The 19241-nt window shown below is 42.7% G+C and overlaps 1 protein-coding gene across 1 annotated transcript in view; it reads left to right on the top strand.

Moving 5' to 3' along the window:
- Positions 1-19241, top strand: part of RAD18 (RAD18 E3 ubiquitin protein ligase) — a gene marked incomplete in the record, with an annotated part of 1469636 nt that overhangs the window by 296445 nt on the left and 1153950 nt on the right. The window contains 2 exon segments of the mRNA XM_044077569.1: positions 3570-3643; positions 7912-7972. Of these exon segments, the coding sequence (XP_043933504.1) occupies positions 3570-3643; positions 7912-7972 (135 nt within the window).

The raw sequence follows: 19241 nt of genomic DNA, 5'->3' as shown, positions 1-19241 counted from the left end.
TTCACCAAGTGTATGGCAGTAGTCACGGCTCACTTGAGAAGCCTAGGATTCCAAATTATTCCATACCTAGACGACTGGGTCCTCACCACCACCACCGAGCATCTACTAACAAAAGCGAGCGACACCATCTTGTAGCTCTGCTCTCACCTAGGAATCACAATAAGTTACTCAAAATCTGCCTTGTTGTCATCTCTGAGTATCATTTTTATAGGAGCAGTTCTGTATACAACAAAAATGATGGCGAAACCCCCCCCCCCCCAAAAGAGTTCAAGTCCTACGATATCAAGTCAAAATCCTACTTTCCAAGAAAAAAGTACAAGCAAGAACAGTCCTCAAAATCTTGGGGACCATGGCAGCAGCAATAAACTTTATTCCATTAGCGTTTCTGCATATGAGAATTCTACAGTGGCTACTGTTCACTCAGTGGACCATGCAGGAACTACTTGTATCCCACCAAATTATGACAACAGAATCTTGCAAGAAAGACCTTCGTTGGTGGCTTCACTCCATTCATGTGATATTAGGTCAACCCTTTGTTCTTCCATAATCTTTAGCCACAGTGACCACGGACACTTCCCAGATGGGGAGGTATTATCTGGTAATTAATGTGCTCTGACTTTCTTCAGTGCTCCATTTAGGTATTCCATAGTTTATTTGGTACCTATTATTTTATCAGCAAACAAGATCTGGGGAGCTTTCCTAGGGCATGATGTGATAGGGTTTTTCAGCCATGAGCTAGTAGACCTTGAGCTTTTGTATAAGGCCGAGTCGAACCCAACCAGTTAAGAATGAAGACAAGATGGACAACACACATGGAACAATAAGGTGAGTACATAACTTCTTTTTCTCTGCAAACAAGCCATCTTCTTTTCTGTCTAAGCCAGCTAAAGCTGCCATAGGCAAAGGAATAGTCAAATATGGTGTACCCATAATAGCTACCGTCTCAAAGAAGAATGCCACCACATGGCAGCTTTTATTGAAAATGTTTTGCATCTTCATTACTAACTCCCCCAGTAAAGAACACCACTACCTAACTCTTGCCAAAGGCAAATGGCTCCCAATACAGTTGAGAGCCAACATCCTGCTAGGATCTCTAATTCACAAAGCCCGTTTTTCTGAGGCAACTTCCCCTCTCACTCAAACACTTCAACAACTTCATCCCCTATAACCTCAGGGGTATCTCTCAATCACAACCTATCCTACTTAGTGCAAAAATTAAACTTTATTGCATTGACCGTGTATCTTCAGACTCCATTCCTTACTTAATCAAAGATGTCTAAAAATACTCAGACTTCAGACACCAACTCAAGGATCACCTTTTCACCCAAACAAAGTGCAGCTGCACTCACACAAGTCACGTTACATGAACCTGTGCAGCTATCTTTCACCCCTTTATCCCCATTTCATCCTTCCGTACCTCATCTTGTCATCCCTTCACTTACTGCCTCTCATTCATCCTATCTTAATCTTCTCTTTGCATCTCTCATGCTTCCACTCCTTTCTACTCCTCTTCCCTCTTTCTTCTGCATGACTGTCTTAACATTTCTCGGTCTTCTCCCCATGGTATCCTTTCCTGTAACTATCACACTCTCCTGTTTATACCTCCCTTATATAATGATATGCTGCTATCCCTGTAGCATAAGTTGTCTCACTTATTATGGCTACATCTTAAACAGAAAGCACTGCTGAACTGATTCCATTTTCCATCGATGTTTTTTCATTGTAAACTGCTTTCTGAGCTAAATATTGTAGCACATTTTTCATCTGCGAATATACATATGTTTTAGCATATCCTTATATCTGTAAATATGCATTGTTCATTTCTTACATGATTCTGTTCACCTGACTGCGTCTGCAAATGATCCATTGAAATCAGTTCACTACTCAGAGAAACAAGTAAATAAAAATATATAGTTAAATATTACCAACTATTGTTATAATGTCCTGGAAATGATAGGAAAGCAGCAGCAGAGTACTTGCCTGAAATACATAATTATCTCTGACATCAGAATATGATTGAGTGAATGAATAAATGTATGGATGGATGAACGAACGAATCAGTCACTGAAAGATGAGTCACTGAAACTGAATGAATGTGGTCTGATTAACTTCATTTGCATTGTTGTCGACGTCACTGTCCTGAGACTAAAGCAGCAATGCTTACTTTAACTCTTCTCTTGTAGTTATTAACAGTTTTTAAATTTTACAGAAACAAACTGAAAAAAGCAGTGATAAAATGTATTTCGGCACCTAGCATAGTAAGCAGCCTTTGCAATGGATTACAGAAAGCTTAGCTCAAATCTTTGCTTTGTATATGGCTTGTCCTCTTTTTTTTGGTGATTCATAAGGACAAGGTATCTTTGCATACTAATCCTTCTTTTATGCCCAAGATGGTGAATGAGTTGTCCTTTAATCAATCTATTCATTTGCCCACTTTTTTTTCTTTCTCTGCAATCTGCCAGTGAGAAGATGCTGCACACTTTCCATGTGCATAGACAACTCCGATTTTATTTGGATAAGACTAAGACTATTAGGAAATTTGATCAGCTCTTTGTTACCTTTCATCCCAGGTCCTTGGGATTAGCTGCGTCTAAGCAAACTATTTATTTCTTCTTGGATCTCTAAAGCTATTTCCTCTTGTTCCTTTCATGGTAAAAGCCTTCCTTGTTCTGTTAAGGCTCATTCTACTAGACCTGTGGTGGCTTCTGGTGCTTTTTTCAAGGGTTTGGATAGTAACGGTATTCTTGAGTCAGCCACCAGCACTACAAGTTGGATGGAATCTCCAGAGCTAGAGCTGATTTTGCTAGGCCCATCCTTCTTGGCTTCCTAGAGGGCTCTGCTTGTCCTTCCTCTCAGGTTTCTTCCTGAGCTTTGGCACTCTCTGTAATGTAATGAATACTGCAACAGTGAAGAGAAGGACACAGTACAGTTGTGTAAAATCTTACCATAACGGTAGATGTCCTTCTCTTCACTGTTGCAGTATTCACTCCCTTCCTCTGCCCCTTGGTCCATTTCTCCTGTGGATGTACTGAATACCTCTCTTTTCCTTGGACTGACGTCCCTACTGGGGCTGTCAGTTCTGAGGATGGCATGTCCAGATGTCACCTTTATGCCCTACATTGCGTGAGGAGCTTACATATGACTTAGGGCATACCTAAAAGCAATCTAAAGGCTTTGGTAATACGGGCCAGACATCAGGCCGTCCTTGGCATGGGATCCCCAGTGTAATGAGTACTGCAGCAGTGAAGAGAAAGGCATCTACCATTGTGGTAAGATTTTACACAACTGCACTTTGTGGAATACATTTTTGCACATCATGTAAAAGCAGGGCTTGGTTATGTTCATTTTCAGTCAGAATTAACTTTCCTTAACAAAGGGCACTGTAAAGACTTTGAAGTAAGTGATAAACCAAGTATCTGACATCCAGTACAGTGGGTTTTGTGTGATTATCAGGGTACATTGGTGGGTCCTTTTACCTGAAAGCTGATGGTTAGTTTGTGGGTAATATGACTGAAACTCTGTGGTGCTTTTGTGGTCTTACACTGATTATTCTTTACATTGTTCTACAGCTGCAGAAATTGCCAAAGAAATTGAAAATAATCAGAAGATTCAAACACAGTTGGAGTCAGAAGTAAAGAAAAAGGTACGTTTTTGCTTTTTACTGAAGTCAGAAAAATGTTGTAATTTTTTTTGCTTTTGCATAGAAAAAAAGAGACTGAAATGCTTTATAAAATACTAAAAATAGTTGACTGCTGTTTTAGTGCAGCAGTTGTATCTTTGATTTGTGGAGTAGAAAGCAGGTCTTCCAGTAACGGAATTTATTTCTTATGCTTTTCGATTGTTGTGTAGTCTGGTAATCCAGATACCCCTGACTCTTCGGTACCTCCCCAGACTACCCCACTGAGTAGGTCCCTAGGAAGAGACTTTGCAAGAGGAAGCATTTGGATTCCATGAAGGAGTCAGCCATAGAAGACACTGACCTCGATGAGGGAGAAGGATCCTCATGGTCACCCCCTGAGGATGTTTCCTTTGGGGAGATTCTGAAACAGAAGGGTGGCTAGCAGTTCAGCAATCCGTCACCTGAGGAGTTGGTGTACCTCCTTGCCTATGATACCCAGGTATGAGGAGGAAAGTAAGACCCCTTCTGCCATGGGCATATGTTTTTCGGCTCCTCTGAGACCTTATCCCAAGGGTCAGAGGGACAGCAGAAAAATGTGGTTCATGAAGTCTCGAGGGTCCTACCAAGACACATGTGGGGTGTTTTCCCCCAGAGACAGAGGAGGAAACAATAATAGAAGACGTTGCCCTCAGCAGAGGAGGTCTCTAGAACCAAGGTTCCCAGGAGTCTTTCTGTGGGAAGCTTTTTCAGTGCTCCTGAAAGGAGGCCCAATTGTCCACCTCTGGAGGCAATCAGGGGTCAATTATCCCTGCATTGGAGAGCCTGGCAAAAGATAACTTCCAGTGTGTGGGTGCAGAGGATTATATCCACAGGTTACCAAATTCCTTTCTCAACAACCCCCTCCCAACAAAAAAATCCCAGACGTTCCACCCAGTCAAAGGGATCAGGCAGTCACTCAGATTCAAAGATCACAGAGTTCATAACTTACTCAGGGTTCTTTTGGGTTCCAAAGAAAACAGAGGACTGTGGACCAATCCTGGATCTCAGCAGATTGTACAAGTAGGTTTGACGATGCAAGTTCCGAATGGTCACGGTACAGTCCATACTTCCTTTTCTGGAACAGGACGATTGGAAGTGCTGTGTAGATCTTCAGGATGTGTACTACCATGTAAAAATGGACAGACACTCCAGGGGATGTCTACGCTGTGGTTGGGAGTCGGTCATTACAAGGTCAGAGCACTGCTCTTTGGTCTCACTACCCCCCCCCCCCTCCCGAGTGTTCAAATGCATGGCAGTGGCTGTGACTCATCTGAGACGACGAGGATTCTGGGTATTTCATTACTTCGATGACTGGCTCTTATCCGCCTTGACCTGGCATCTACTTACCTGCACAAGAGACTCTGTTTTTCAGGTTTGCTCTGAGCTAGGCATAACCATAAATTACCAAAAATCTCATCTGGAGCCCACTCAGACACTAGAGTTCATAGGGGCACTACTAGACACCAATCAGATGATTGCAAAACTTCCTCCTTCCAGGGTATTAGCAATCAGATTATGAACTTCAAGGTTAATCAGAAACAAGAAGGTAGCTGCCCTCCATGTTCTATAGGCTTTAGGATCTATGGCCATGGCGATTGTGTTGGTTCCATTAGCCAGGTTTCACATGCAAATTCTGCAATGGCTTCTGCTTTCTCAGTGGTTAGTAATTCACCAACTGATGTCTCACCAAATTCTCATAACTTACATAAGCAAAAAGGATCTTTCATGGTGGATTCATTCAGAACAGGTGACACAAGGGTGACCATTTGTTCCCCCTCAATCACAGGCTATGGTGACCATGGATGCTTACCAGATAAGGTGTGTGTGTGTGTGTGTGGGGGGGGGGTCATTATCTAGGAAAGACTGTCCAAGGTACCTGGTTCCCAGATGAGGCCAAGCTCCACATAAACATCGTTGAGATGAGGGCAGCGCTTCTAGCATTGCAGGTATTTCAGACTTCTCTTCCTCTAGGGAGTAGCAATTCAGTCAGACAACATGTCAGTGGTATGGTACATAAATAAGCAAGGAGGAACCAGATCATATCCTCTGCCGAGAAGCGTTCAGAGTATGGCAATGGGCAATCTCATCCAACCGTTTTCTGGTAGCAGTGCCCATTCTGGGAAGGTCCAACGTCATACTGGACAAGTTGAGCAGAGCCTTTCTCATGCCTCACAAGTGGTCCCTCAACCAGAAGGTAGTGGAGAACATTTTCTGCACATGGAGCCAGCTTTGCTGTGCCCTCTTTGCCTCTCCCCCAAACAACAAATGCAGCATCTACTTTGCCCTAATTACCCTACTGGAGCAGTCCCTGAGGGATGGTCTAGTACACAATTGACCTCCCGGACTGTTGTATTCCTTTCCCCCCATTCCATTTATTCCAAAATGTCTTCAGAAAGCCAACGGGTTGAAGAGAGCAGTAATTCTTATTGCCCCATATCAGCCTCGACAAATCAGATTTCCAGTCCTCTGGCGTCATCTACAGAAAGAGCCCTTTCCAGACCTGCTGTCACATCAGACAGGAATGCTTCATCTTTACCCTCACAGTCTCAAGCTGACAGCCTGGCTTCTCCAGTTCCATTGATTGCCAGACAACTTATGCTCTCCTCCCTGGTCTGTCATATTCTGATGTTCTCCCATAAGTCATCTACTCAAAAACTGTACAGGAATAAATGGAAGAGGTTTCTAATCTGGGCACAAGAACACAATATAGATCCTATCACGGCTCCCATTTGCTTTATTCTGGAATTTTTAGCCCACCTTTTCAGTAACGGAGCTGCGACTTCTATTATTAAGGTCTAGTTAGCATTTTCAAATTTTCACATTTGGAAAGACAGTCTATCTTTAATTTCCCACAAACTTTGCAAAGCCTTCTGAAAAGGGACCATGTTGTTAAGACCTTCCCACGAGGATCCTTCTCCCCTTGGGATCTTAATTTGGTTACACATCTGATTATTCAACCACCCTTCGAACTTGCAGCATCTTGTGATGTTAAGTTCCTATCATGGGAAACTATCTTTTTGGTGGCTATCACATCTAAGACACAGATTTCAGAAATTCAGGCACTATCTTCCCAGGCCCCCCCCCTCCCCTCATATTTGTTTTTTCCTAAAGACAGTCTCTCTTTGTGTGCCAACCCTTCTTTCTTGCCCAAAGTTGTTTCTCAAACAAATATTAATCAGATTATACATTTGCCTGCTTTCTTCCCTAATTTTGGTAATAAGGCCAAATATGTACTACATTTGTTGGATGTTCATTGATAGTTACATTTCTATTTATATAGAACGAAAGAGCCTCAAAAAACAAACCAGTTTATTGCATTTGCAGGCCCTGGGAAAGGCCAATCAGTTTCCAAAGTTACTTTACCAAAATTACTTTCTAGTTGTATTTCCTTCATTTACACCTCAAAAGGCATGAAACCTGACGAATCCATTCAAGCTCATTCTTCCAGGGCGATGGCCACATCTGTAGTCTTCCAGACAAATGCTTCCTTGGATAATATTTGTGTAGTAGCCACATAGATAACCCATTACACCTTTATTACAAGTTAGATTTTGGTCTCCAGGGGAAGGGACTCCTTTGGTACGATGGTTCTGAGGAACACTCTCCTGCGAGTCCACCCAGGGTAAAGGTAGCTGGGACTCTGTCCCGTACATGAGGATGAGATGAAAAATTGATAATGTCAGATAAAGAAGTTATGTACTGACCCTAACGTTCCATCTGTGTTTTCAATTTTTTCTCTCTCCTCACATCCCCTCCCACCAGCCCCCTTCCTTGAGGTTCTTGGTTGAATGGGAATAGATTCTCAAGGATTAGGTTATTTTCCTTGTACTCCTGAAATGGTCCCCTTTAAGATCTTTTTGGGTGTTAAACACTAAAATCCCTTTTTTCTGTAGATATAATTATAGCAAACAAGATCTGAGGTATTTGAGAGAGATGCTTTGTGGGTAAGGGCAGGTATCCAGGAGCTTTTTGGTTGCCACGAGCTTACTCAGGGCTAAGTCAAATCTGATGGATTGGATATGGACCCATATGTGAGGAAAGATGGAAAATCGATAATACAGATGGAATGTTATGGTAAGTACATAACTTATTTTTTTTTATTTCTAGTTCAGAACTTTTGGTTTGGTAGATCAATAGAAGTACATGAGCAAAGTTAAATGTTCTTTAATTTAACTCTGTGGGAACCTTTAGCTTTCCTGATTGCATGTCATATTCACATATACATCTGAGTTGTGTAATGCTTTGTTTTATAGGTGATGACTTTTAAAAAGGATCAGTCGGAAGAAGAGATAGAAGGAATTCATAGTGAATATCGTAAGTAAAAATATTTTGCTTTTCTATTCATCTGTAATGAGCTGCAGCTTTAGTCAATCAGGCAAGAAGAGATTAGCTGCAGAATTTTAATAAATTCTTACACTGAACTTGATGAGACGAGCCATAGTTTTATCAAACACTAGAACATGATAAAAAGCTATTTCTGTTTCACCTGGCTATGCATAACTACCAATGCCTGTGTGCTAAGGATTATTTCCAACGGTTATTTTAATCCCCCTTAACCCTTTACCCGAGAACCTGAACAAGACTGCCCGATGTTCCACCCAGCCAGAGGGATCAAGCAGCATTAGAAATACAAAAGCTGCTAGAAAAGAGTCATCCAAACAGTCCCACCAGACCAATTAGCATCCGGATTTTACTAAAGACTCTTTTTAATGCCAAAAAAGACACAGGACTGGAGACCAGTTTTGGATCTCAGCATTCTAAACAAATTTGTCCAACAGTCAAAATTCCGAATGGTCACGATTCAGTCAGTATTTTCTTCTTAGGGGGAAAACAAATAGATGTGCTCTATCGACTTTCAAGATGCATATTACCACATAAAGATGGACAAAATCGCAGAAAAGTTTCTCTGCTTCTGGCTAGGAGCCACTCATTACCAATTCAGAATGCTGCCCTTTGCTCTCACCACAGCCCCCAAGGTGTTCATCAGATGCATGGCAGCAGTCTCACAGCACATTTGAGGCTGCATGGATTACCGGGTGTTTCCTTAACTAGATGACTAGCTCCTTACTGCTTCCACCAGGCGTCTACTTCTACGAAAAATAGATTTCATTCTAGAGCTATCTCAACAGTTGGGCATCATGGTCAATGTTGAGAAGTCTCAACTAACCCCTTCTCAGGATATGGAATTAATCGGAACTCGTATCAACACTCTGTCTTGTGTGGCATCGCTTCCCCATCACAGGTTGCAAAAAACACAATCACAGGTTCCCCTCTATTCTTTGTTCAAGCAAAATACCAGCCCATCAAATGCTGCAAGCATTGGGCTCCATGGCAGCAGCGATCATACTAGTCCCACTGGCAAGGTTTCACCTGAGACTTCTTCAATGGCTGCTTGCAAACCAGTGGTCTATTCAAGCTCACACCATGAATCACCTAGTTTTTATATCCAGCTAATGCAAAAAAGACCTATCCTGGTGGATGCAGTCCAAGGAGATTCTTCTAGGCCGTCCCTTTGTTGCCCCTCAGCCCAAGGCCATAATGACCTCAGATGCTTCCCAGATGGGGTGGGGGGGCACATTTTGGGAAAGACTGTCCAAGGCACTTGATCCCCTTCTGAGGCCAATCTGTATGTCACTGTTCGGGAGCTGAGGGCAGTGCTTCTAGTGTTGCAAGCCTTTCATTCTATTCTACCTCAAGGGACAATAGCTATTCGGTCAGACATGTCTGTTGTCTGGTACGTCAGCAAACAGGGGGAACCAAGTCCTGCCTACTGTGGAGAAGCCCTTTGAGTGTGGTAGTGGGTCATAACTTCCAACTGCTTTCTGATAACGCACATCCCGGGGAGTTCAAATTTAATTGTGGACAAACTGAACTGATGCATCCTCATGCCTTATGAGTGGTCTTTAAACTCCAGACTGGCGAAGAAGAATTTTCTTCGCTGGGGTCAGCCTTGCTGCGACCTGTTTGCTTCACGCCGAATGACAAGTGCAGAAGCTACTTTGCCCTAATTCCCCCTCAGGGGGAGTCTGCCAGAGACGCTCTTCTCAGTTGGTCCCCGGGTCGTCTTTGTCTTTCTCCCAATGTTCATCGTGCATACAGCTGCAGTCATAACAGATGGGTTTTCCTGCCGTCAGGCGGGTCCTCGGTTGGGCGAATTCCAAAGTCTAGGTCCAGCGTCGGATGCCGTCACTTCTTCCCTGACGTTAGTGCGACAGGGGTATAAAAGAACCAGCCAACGCCATTTTCTTTAGTCTTTCTTGTCGCGCGGTGCCCGAAGCAGAAGCAGTTCGCAAGTGCCGGTCGGCCAGCTCCTGAGATTACGAATATTTTTCAACCGAAGTCTTCTTGAAAGCTAAGTACCCCTTTGGGGAAACTTTTCTTGCCTCAGACCGATGTCAGACAAAGTTAATAATTGCATTTCATGTGGGAAGCAAATACCGCATAAGGATTTCCATTCCCTCTGCATTCCTTGCTTAGGCCCAGACCACGACTTCTCGGCCTGTCGTTTTTGTGCTGCATTCAACAGAAGCACTATTAAGCGTCGGGCGGAGTTCGCAAAACACTATTTTGGCAAAAAGTTTAATTACATTATGTCGTTGGATACTCCGACTCCAGTTTTGAGTAAAAGACGCAAAGATAAGGACCGACGTACGAGGTCCGCGACTTCTACTGACACCACGCTAAAGCCGACTACAGGTGCTCCGGTTCTCAGCGAGGCGCCTACGCAGCCCCTGACTACCGATGACACCTCATTAGCGGTGTCTTCTATGCCCGAGGTCGCAGGCTCTTCGGCCCACACCCCGACTACAGATACCGAAGCCACTCTTGGCGGGGAAACTCAGAGTTTAGACAGGCCTGCCATCTCTCAAGGTGTCTTCAGGCCTTCTTCTTTTTCTATTAAGGCTTTCACTAAATCTAAAGCAGCCATGCATACTAAAAGACAAGCTCCACAGGGCCCCTCTCAAGGCCCCATGCCTAAAAAGCAGATGCTCAAAATGGCTGAGGATTCCATTACTCTTATCAGGGGTTCTCAACCCCCCTCGGACAAAAGGCCCAGAGTGGAGGAAGAATACCCTTCCTCGGACCAGGCCTCCATTACTTCAGAACATTCTGAAGACCAGGAACATTCATACTCCCCTTTTGAAGATTCTGATGCAGAGGAGTCCATTCCCTCTGTCTCCCCCCCTGAGGACTACTCTTTTGGGGAAACCTTGCATACCTTGAGGGAACACTTCCTCTGGGAAGGCCAAGATTACTCAGACTCCAAGAAAAGGCTCAGGGATTTCCTCTTCCTCCCTCAGCACAGGCCTCTGGCTATCCCGCCTGTCTTAGACATACTAGATGATATGTATTCAGAGGCCAGCCTTAACCCAGATTCTTTACCTCCAGCTCCAGTCAAGCCTGACAGGTATTACCGGGTTCCTGATTCACACCAATTCCTATACAAGAGCCATGCGGCTGACCCAGAAACTATTTCACATGGTCCCAAGGGAATTAAGGCCTCCACTGCCAAAAATCCATTACCTTCAGAGAGAGATTCCAGAGCTTTAGAAAGGTGGGGGGAAAAAGGTATGCACCTCGGCCACCTTAACCATGAGGGCATTAATGTCAGTTCCATATGTTAAAGTATCAACAGTTTTTGTTATCTCAGTTGAAAAGCAAAATGTCACAACCTGAACAACCAGACTTGAAGGAGTTGCAGGATTTGTTGCATAGTGCAGAGCAAGTGGGTAAACATACCTTGCAATGTGGTTTTGATGCTTTAGAGGCCTCATGTAGAGCTGCTGTTACAGGATCAGTCATACGTAGACATGCTTGGATCAAAGAGCAAACCTTACCAGATCATGTCAAAGCTAAATTACTAGATGCACCTCTTCAAAAAGATGTATTGTTTGGTGTTAAAGCTGAGGAGGTATTAAAGAAAATGGCGGAAAAGGCAAAATCAGTGCAAACCGTGAAAGATTTCCTACAGGTACAACCTCCACGTTTCAGTAGAAATTGGCCTTCAAAAAATTGGTCCTTTCCAGCCACGGACAGACCTCAAAGAGGTAGATACAGGCGCCCGAGGGGGTAGAGGGCAATCTCAAGGATCATTTAGAGGCAGACAATGGCAAGCACCTACACCAAGAGGTGGTGAGGATAGTTCACAGCCATTCAGAAAGCGGAACCAATGACTTTCCCCTTTGCATGCCAAGCAAGGCTCAAATGGCAGCACCTTTAGGTGGAAAACTGGCATTATTTTCGAAAAAATTGGCATATTGTCACAAAAGACAAATGGATCCTGGACATTATAGACAGAGGCTACAGATTCCACTTTCACACCCTTCCAAAAATAAGAGGCATGCCAAACGTGCCACACAATCAAAGGGCAGAGGCACAAAAACAAATTTCAGATGTCATGGACATGAAAGCTATTCAAGAGGTACCTGCACAAGAACAGGGTCAAGGTTTTTATTCCAGACTATTCCTGGTACCAAGGAAGGACAAAGATTGGAGACCTATTTTGGACCTATCCATCCTAAACACATATTTACTCGTACCAAAATTCAAAATGCTCACATTACAGCAGCTTTTTCCCATGCTGGGCAAGGAGTCTTGGCTGGTAACATTGGACCTCAAGGAGGCATACCTGCATGTCCAATCAGACAAGATTGCAGAAGATACCTCAGATTTCTTGCAGGTTCAACCCATTATCAATTCTCTGCATTGCCCTTTGGCTTATCTACTGCGCCCAGAGTGTTCATGAAATGCCTGGCATCAGTAATTGCCTTCTGCAGACTTCAAGGGATACAAATATACCCATATTTGGACGACTGCCTGATCCAAGCGGACAGCAAACACATACTTCTGAAACACCTGGCGTTTGTAATAATGTTGCTGAATTCTCTGGGATACACAGTCAACAAAAATAAATCAAGACTAATACCCTCTCAAACAATAATTTTCCTGGGTGCCAGCTTGAATACAAACACCCAGATGGCCTACCTCACGCCAGAGAAACAAGGGCAACTAACTCAATACTTCAGAAAACTGGCAACCTTCACCAGGCTGACTGCAAGGAAAATCCTGCAGGCTCTGGGATTCATGGTATCTTGCATTCTGCTAATCCCATGTGCAAAGCTGCATATGAGGAAACTTCAATGGTACCTAAAAAACTTGTGGTCTCAACACAGCCACAGTTTGGAAACAATTATACCACTGATTCCATGTCTTCAAAAGGAATTTCTGTGGTGGGCTCAAGCATGCCAAAGAAACATAGGTCTCCCATTCTGCAAGCCTCAAGCAAATCAAGTCATCACAACAGACGCCGGACTACGCCTGGGGCGACATGACAGATCGGTGCATTCAGGGCAAATGGTCCCAAAAAGAAAAGCACCTACACATCAATCAAAAGGAAATGCTAGCAGTAATAAATGCTATTATGGCTTTCAAAGACCTACTGCATCCAGGCCAGCTATTGATAAGGACAGACAACACCACAGTGATGTGGTACATAAACAAACAGGGAGGAACCCATTCATATCCCCTATGCAGGCTAGCCATGTCTCTTTGGAACATGGCTCTGGAATTACAAATCCAACTTCAAGCACAGTTCCTGCCAGGCAAGGAAAACACGCTGGCAGACAACCTAAGCAGAAATATGACAGATCCACACGAATGGAAGTTGCATCCTCAAGTTTTTACAAAGATAATTCAAGCATGGGGAAGGCCAGACATAGATCTCTTTGCCACCCACAGAAATTACCAATTGACAAAGTTCTGCTCAAGGACCTTTCATCCACAGGCCTGGAAAGTGGACGAACTCTCTTTCAGTTGGACAACAATGACAGTTTATGCCTTTCCACCTCTTCCTCTGCTGCCCAAAGTTCTATTAAAAGCCAGAGCAGACAGACCAAATATGATTCTCATTGCTCCAGACTGGCCAAGACAACACTGGTACCCACTCCTGAGGAGCCTGACGCATTCCCCACCATGGATCCTGCCTCTAATGCCTCTTCTACTGACTCAGCACAACTTCAAAACTCTTCACAGTCAGCTGAAAACACTCAATCTAGCCGCATGGAGGATTCCTTAAATTCACAACAGACTCTACTCTCCAAGGAGGTGCAGGATGTCATTTTGGAGGCCAGAAGGCCTTCTACTAGAAAAGCCTACTCCGCAAAATGGAAACGGTTTTGTACCTGGAATCACAAAAAGGGTCAGAATCCTGGAATACTGAATTTACCTCAAATATTACAGTACCTAGCTGAGATGCTAAGCAGTGGACTTTCATTCTCCTCCATCAAAATCCATGCCTCAGCCATTTCTGCAGAATACAACACTGATCCTCCTTTATTCTCTCACCCTCTCTTAAGACAGTTCCTCAGAGGGGCTAAGAATATAAAACCCCCAAGGAAGCAACCAGTACCTGCTTGGGACCTCAATTTCATTCTAGAAAAACTGACCCTGCCTCCTTTTGAGCCAGCTGCTTCAACAGAACTGCAATATTTGTCATGGAAAACAGCCTTCCTTCTGGCTATCACCTCAGCACGCAGGGTTTCGGAACTACAAGCCCTCATGGCTGTGCAGCCTTTCATCATTTTCCATCAGGACAGAGTTTCCTTACGAACCAACCCTTCCTTTATGCCAAAGGTAGTATCCAGGGTAGCCTTGAATCAGGCTATCCACTTACCTACCTTTTGCCCTAATCCACAAAACAAAGGGGAGAGACTACTACATTATTGGACATTCACAGACAGCTCCGTTATTATTTGGACAGAACAAAGCCTTTCAGAAAATCAGAGCAACTCTTTGTGTCCTATGCTACAGGTGCTCAAGGGAAGCCTATTTCCAAACAGACAATCTCAAATGGATAGCCCACTGCATATGCTTTTGTAAAACTGTACCTACAGGCATCAGATCTCACTCCACAAGGGCCACAGCTACCTCTGCAGCTTTCCTCAGGGGAGTTCCTACCAAAGATATTTTGGAAGCAGCCACTTGGAGTTCTGTACATACTTTCTCCAAGCACTATCACTTACCATTATACTCCAAATCTAGAGCGGGCTTTGCCACTGCAGTCTTGCAGGGCATCCTGGCTCCTCCTAGTTCCACTTAGTGCCTACCTCCCCTTTTTAGCTTTGGGATTCTACCCATCTGTTATGACTGCAGCTGTATGCACGATGAACATAGTACAGTTTTGTACCTGCCATAAATGTAGATGTTCGAGTGCTAATACAGCTGCAGTCTAGGTTTCCCTCCCTCCTTCCCCTCTTGGGACAGGCCTAATGGCTAACACCTCCTCATACAACCTGATTGGGGTATTCTTTTATGGTGTATTTGCTTGCAACTACTGTTTTTTGATTATATTGCATTGCATTATTACATAAATTTATGTTTTGCCTTCCTTCTGGGGGCACCTGACATCTGGGGCAAGAAAAACTGAAGAAAATGGCTTTGGCTGGTTCTTTTATACCCCTGTCGCACTAACGTCAGGGAAGAAGCGACGACATCCGACGCCGGACTTAGACTTTGGAATTCGGCCGACCGAGGACCCGCCTAACGGCAGGAAAACCCATCTGTTATGACTGCAGCTGTATTAGCACTCGAACATCTACATTTATGGTAGGTGCAAAACTGTACTTTCCCTCTGAACCCTCTTTTCCCCAAGAAAGCAACTCGGTTGAGAAGCAAAGTAATCCTCATTGCACCTTACTGGCCTCGACAAATATGTTTTCCCTTCATTTGGCCTCATCTACTTTGCCGTCCATGGATTCTGGAACCAGTTCCGGACCTTTTGTCCCATCTTCAGGGGCTAGTGCACCCCAGTCTACAGACCCTCAAGCTGACTGCTTGGTTTCTCCAATTCCGTAAGTTGCCAGGCATAATGACTTTCCATCTCCTGTATAGCACATTTTGTTGGCATCCCATAAACCATCCACCAGGAATCTCTGCCATAGCAAATGGAAGAGATTTTCTGTCTGGGCTTCAGATAATGGTCTGGATCCTTTTTCAGTGCAAGTAGAAAAGGTTCTAGAGTTTCTAGCTACCATCTTAGGTAAAGGAGCTTCTGCTTCCACGATTAAGATTATCTTAGCTATTTCAAGTTTCCATAACATTTTGGTGATCAGCTCTTAATCTCCCACAGGCCTTGTAAGGTTTTTCTCGAGCACTATTCATTTAAAGGGTCTATATCAGCACTTTGAAAATGTAATAGTTCAAATCACAAAATATCAAACTGAAATGATCGAACTATTAATTTTTCGAAAGCCAATATAAAAAACAAAAAAAAAAACTAAAGGGTGTAGGCGGGGGGGGGGCAAGCCCCCCTGCGCACCCCCCCCCACACCCCGCTACTTAAATATACCAACTCTGAGACCGCACTACATTGTAGGAAATGGAAATCTCCCCTTACGGAGATTTCCGTTTACCCGTTGTGATGTTCTGCACTTTTGGCATTCTCGCGTCGACAATATCGCATTTGATATTGTCAACGTTCGAGATGCTGATAGGAACCCCATTTAAAGCCCACACTCAAGGATCTTCTACCACCATGGGACTTGACTTTTGTATAGCAGTCTCTTATATTACCTCCATTTGAACCTGCAGCTACCTTTGACTTAGTTTCTTTCTTGGAAAACGTTGCTTCTTATAGCTGTCACCTTGGTGAGACAAGTCTTCGAATTACAGGCTCTGTTCTAAAGCCCCTTATCTGGTATTGCATAAAGACAGTGTGTCATTCAGAACAAAATCGTCCTTTCTTCCTAAAGTGATTTCAGAGGCCAATATCAATCAGTCTATAGACTTGCCTGTATTCTTCCCAAACTTTTCTAATAAAGGCGAGTACTGCTTGCACCTTCTGGACATGCACAGGCAGTTAAGTTTTTATTTGGACAAAACTAAGCAGTTCAGACAATCCGAACAATTATTTGAATCTTTTGCAAGTGCAACCTTGGCAAACCTGTTTCTTAGGTTACTTTATCAAGATGGTTTAGGGATTGCATCTCTTTTATTTACACGAAAAAGTATCTAAGACTCCCTGTGCCGTTCAAGGCACATTCTATCAGATCTATGGTGACGTCAGCCGTTTTACATTCTAAAGCTTCCATGACAGAAATTTGCGCAGCTGCAACATGGGCTACTCCACAAACCTTTATTACTCATTACAAATTCTCCTTTGGTTCTATGGTTCTCAGGAATGTTCTTCTGTAGAGCCACCCAGGATCTTGGGTAGCTGGGGCCTCTGTCCCACAAGTCAAAAATAGATGAAGATTGACAACATCAGTTAAAGAAGTTATGACTTGACATAACGTTCCATCTGTGTCGTTGATCTTCATCTATTCTTGTGTCCCACCTCACCTGCCTTCTCCTGTGGGGTTCTGGTACAGCGATATGCTATCCTGGGTTTTCTTGTTAGGATACACCTTGGACATGGCTTCTGGCTTGAGTTGGGGTGTCTTCTTCTGTAAACCTGCAAACTCAATCTGAGGTAATGTAGAGAGGGGCATTGTGGGTAGACTAGTAACTCAAGATGTTTTTGGCTGATGCGAACTATACATTGGCCAGATTAGTTGCGATGATCGAAACCATACCCACGAGTCAAGAATAGATGAAGATTTACAACACAGATGGAACATTAAATAAAGTCATATGTATTTTTTATTGTATCATGAGTTAGTGCATTTCCTTTTTACTGCATCCTATGTAGTTGTCACCCGAATACTGTTCATTAACAAGCTTCCATTTTGCACCCTGTGATAACTTTGTTTTGGAAGTGTTTGCCCTTTGCTTTTGTGAAATCTTATTCTGGGGTGCATCACACAGAAAGTTTCAAGATTTATTTTGCATATAGAGGTCTGCATGGCCATAGTTAGGAGTAGTTATGTCCATGTGCCTGGTTACTTAAGAGAAGGATGTGCTCATGTCCTCCTATTAGAGTGCCCTGAACAGTGTCTGGTTTATAGAATAAATAACACGTACAAACTCACCACGGAGAAAAAAGCACCGTATCAAATAAAGTCCAATAGCAAAACTTTTATTCCTTAAAAAACGAATATAGGATGAGCGCTTTCGCATATAAAAAATATATGCTTCTTCAGATATTAAACTATAATAAAATCCAACTGCTTTTATATGCACAGGCTAAACTGCCTGAAACAATGCATCAAACAATTACATAATTAGCCAATTAATTAGAGAAAGCAAATAGATTAATAAGCAACCTGCCAGATACAAGCCCTCAAAGGACTCACATTACCATTTGAGAATGTATCAAAAGGCAGGGAATGGTCTGTGGAAGACTAACTAAACCAAAAATCTAAAAACACAAACAGTTAAATACAATAAAGGTACATGTAACCGTATATATGTATACATGTACATAGCTAAAAATATTCCCAAAAACAAGAACAAAACCATAACATTCTAAAAATAAGATAATAAAAATGTGACTTTAATAAAGAAACAAAAAATAAATAATGAGACTCTATCACTTCCTATATTTTAAAATAGGTTTAAGAGAAATATAAGAATTCAAACCAGGGGGGTAGTGTGCTCTCAATTGAAAGATCCACTGAAGTTCTCTCTGTTCTAAAAAATTCATATAATCACCCCCTCTGGTTGCAGCGAACTATCTGTAAAATCCTAAATGTAAAAGTATGATTACTATTTAAAGAGATATGTTTTGCCAGGGCATTAAGCTCATTTCCCTGTCTTATGTCATATAAATGGTTGTAAATTCTATTTTTAAGTTTTCTTTTAGTTAAGCCTACATAGTAGGCAGAGCATGTTTGGCAGGTAGCAAGATATATCAAACCCGATGTATCACAAGTAGCATGAAATCTCGGGTTGAACGAATATTGTAATACTGGATGAATAAACTCTTGTTGGACCGTGATGTAACTACAAAAGTTACATTGTTTACAGGGAAAAGTTCCCAATTTGTGCAAAGTACTAATGGTTGGTTCATTAACAGTTCTTGAGTCAGAACACAGCAACCGCTTCAAGTTCTTATTATTCCTATATGTAAAACTAGGAATAGAGCCCACTATACTAGCTGTCTGATTATCAACGGTCAACACATTCCAATTACTATTGATGATGTTCCTGATAGCCATATTATCATTAGTATAAGTAGTTATAAAGCGTATCCTACCATCAGATGGTTGGTGATGTCCATGTAAATTAACATGTGCATGGGGGACTTAAATGCGGTAAAAACTGGTTCATGGCCCAATAATTGCATCTTAATGGTTCGAACCAGCCTTTTATCATAACCTCTCTCAATGAATAATTTTTCCATCTCATCAAATTCATGTAATAAATTGGAACCATCACTACAAACTCTAGAGAGCCTTGTGAATTGACTTTTCACTATTCCTCGGAAAACATGCCAAGGATGCATACTATCATAAGTGAGGATGGCATTCTTCCAACATGATTTTCTGTGGAGAGTAGAGAACATTTTACCATCTTTAATGAATAGAGTTACATCCAGAAAATTAACTTTCTCATAGGATGTCTCCATAGTAAACCTCAGAAAGTTGGTAGTACCTTCTAAATAACATAAGAAAGAATTAAACTCATCTACAGTTCCATCCCAGAT

This window comes from Protopterus annectens, chromosome 7.part0, assembly GCF_019279795.1.
Source record: "Protopterus annectens isolate FY-2018-M chromosome 7.part0, PAN1.0, whole genome shotgun sequence".
NCBI classification, from domain to species: Eukaryota; Metazoa; Chordata; order Ceratodontiformes; family Protopteridae; genus Protopterus; species Protopterus annectens.
This window is presented reverse-complemented; position numbering and strand designations above follow the sequence as displayed.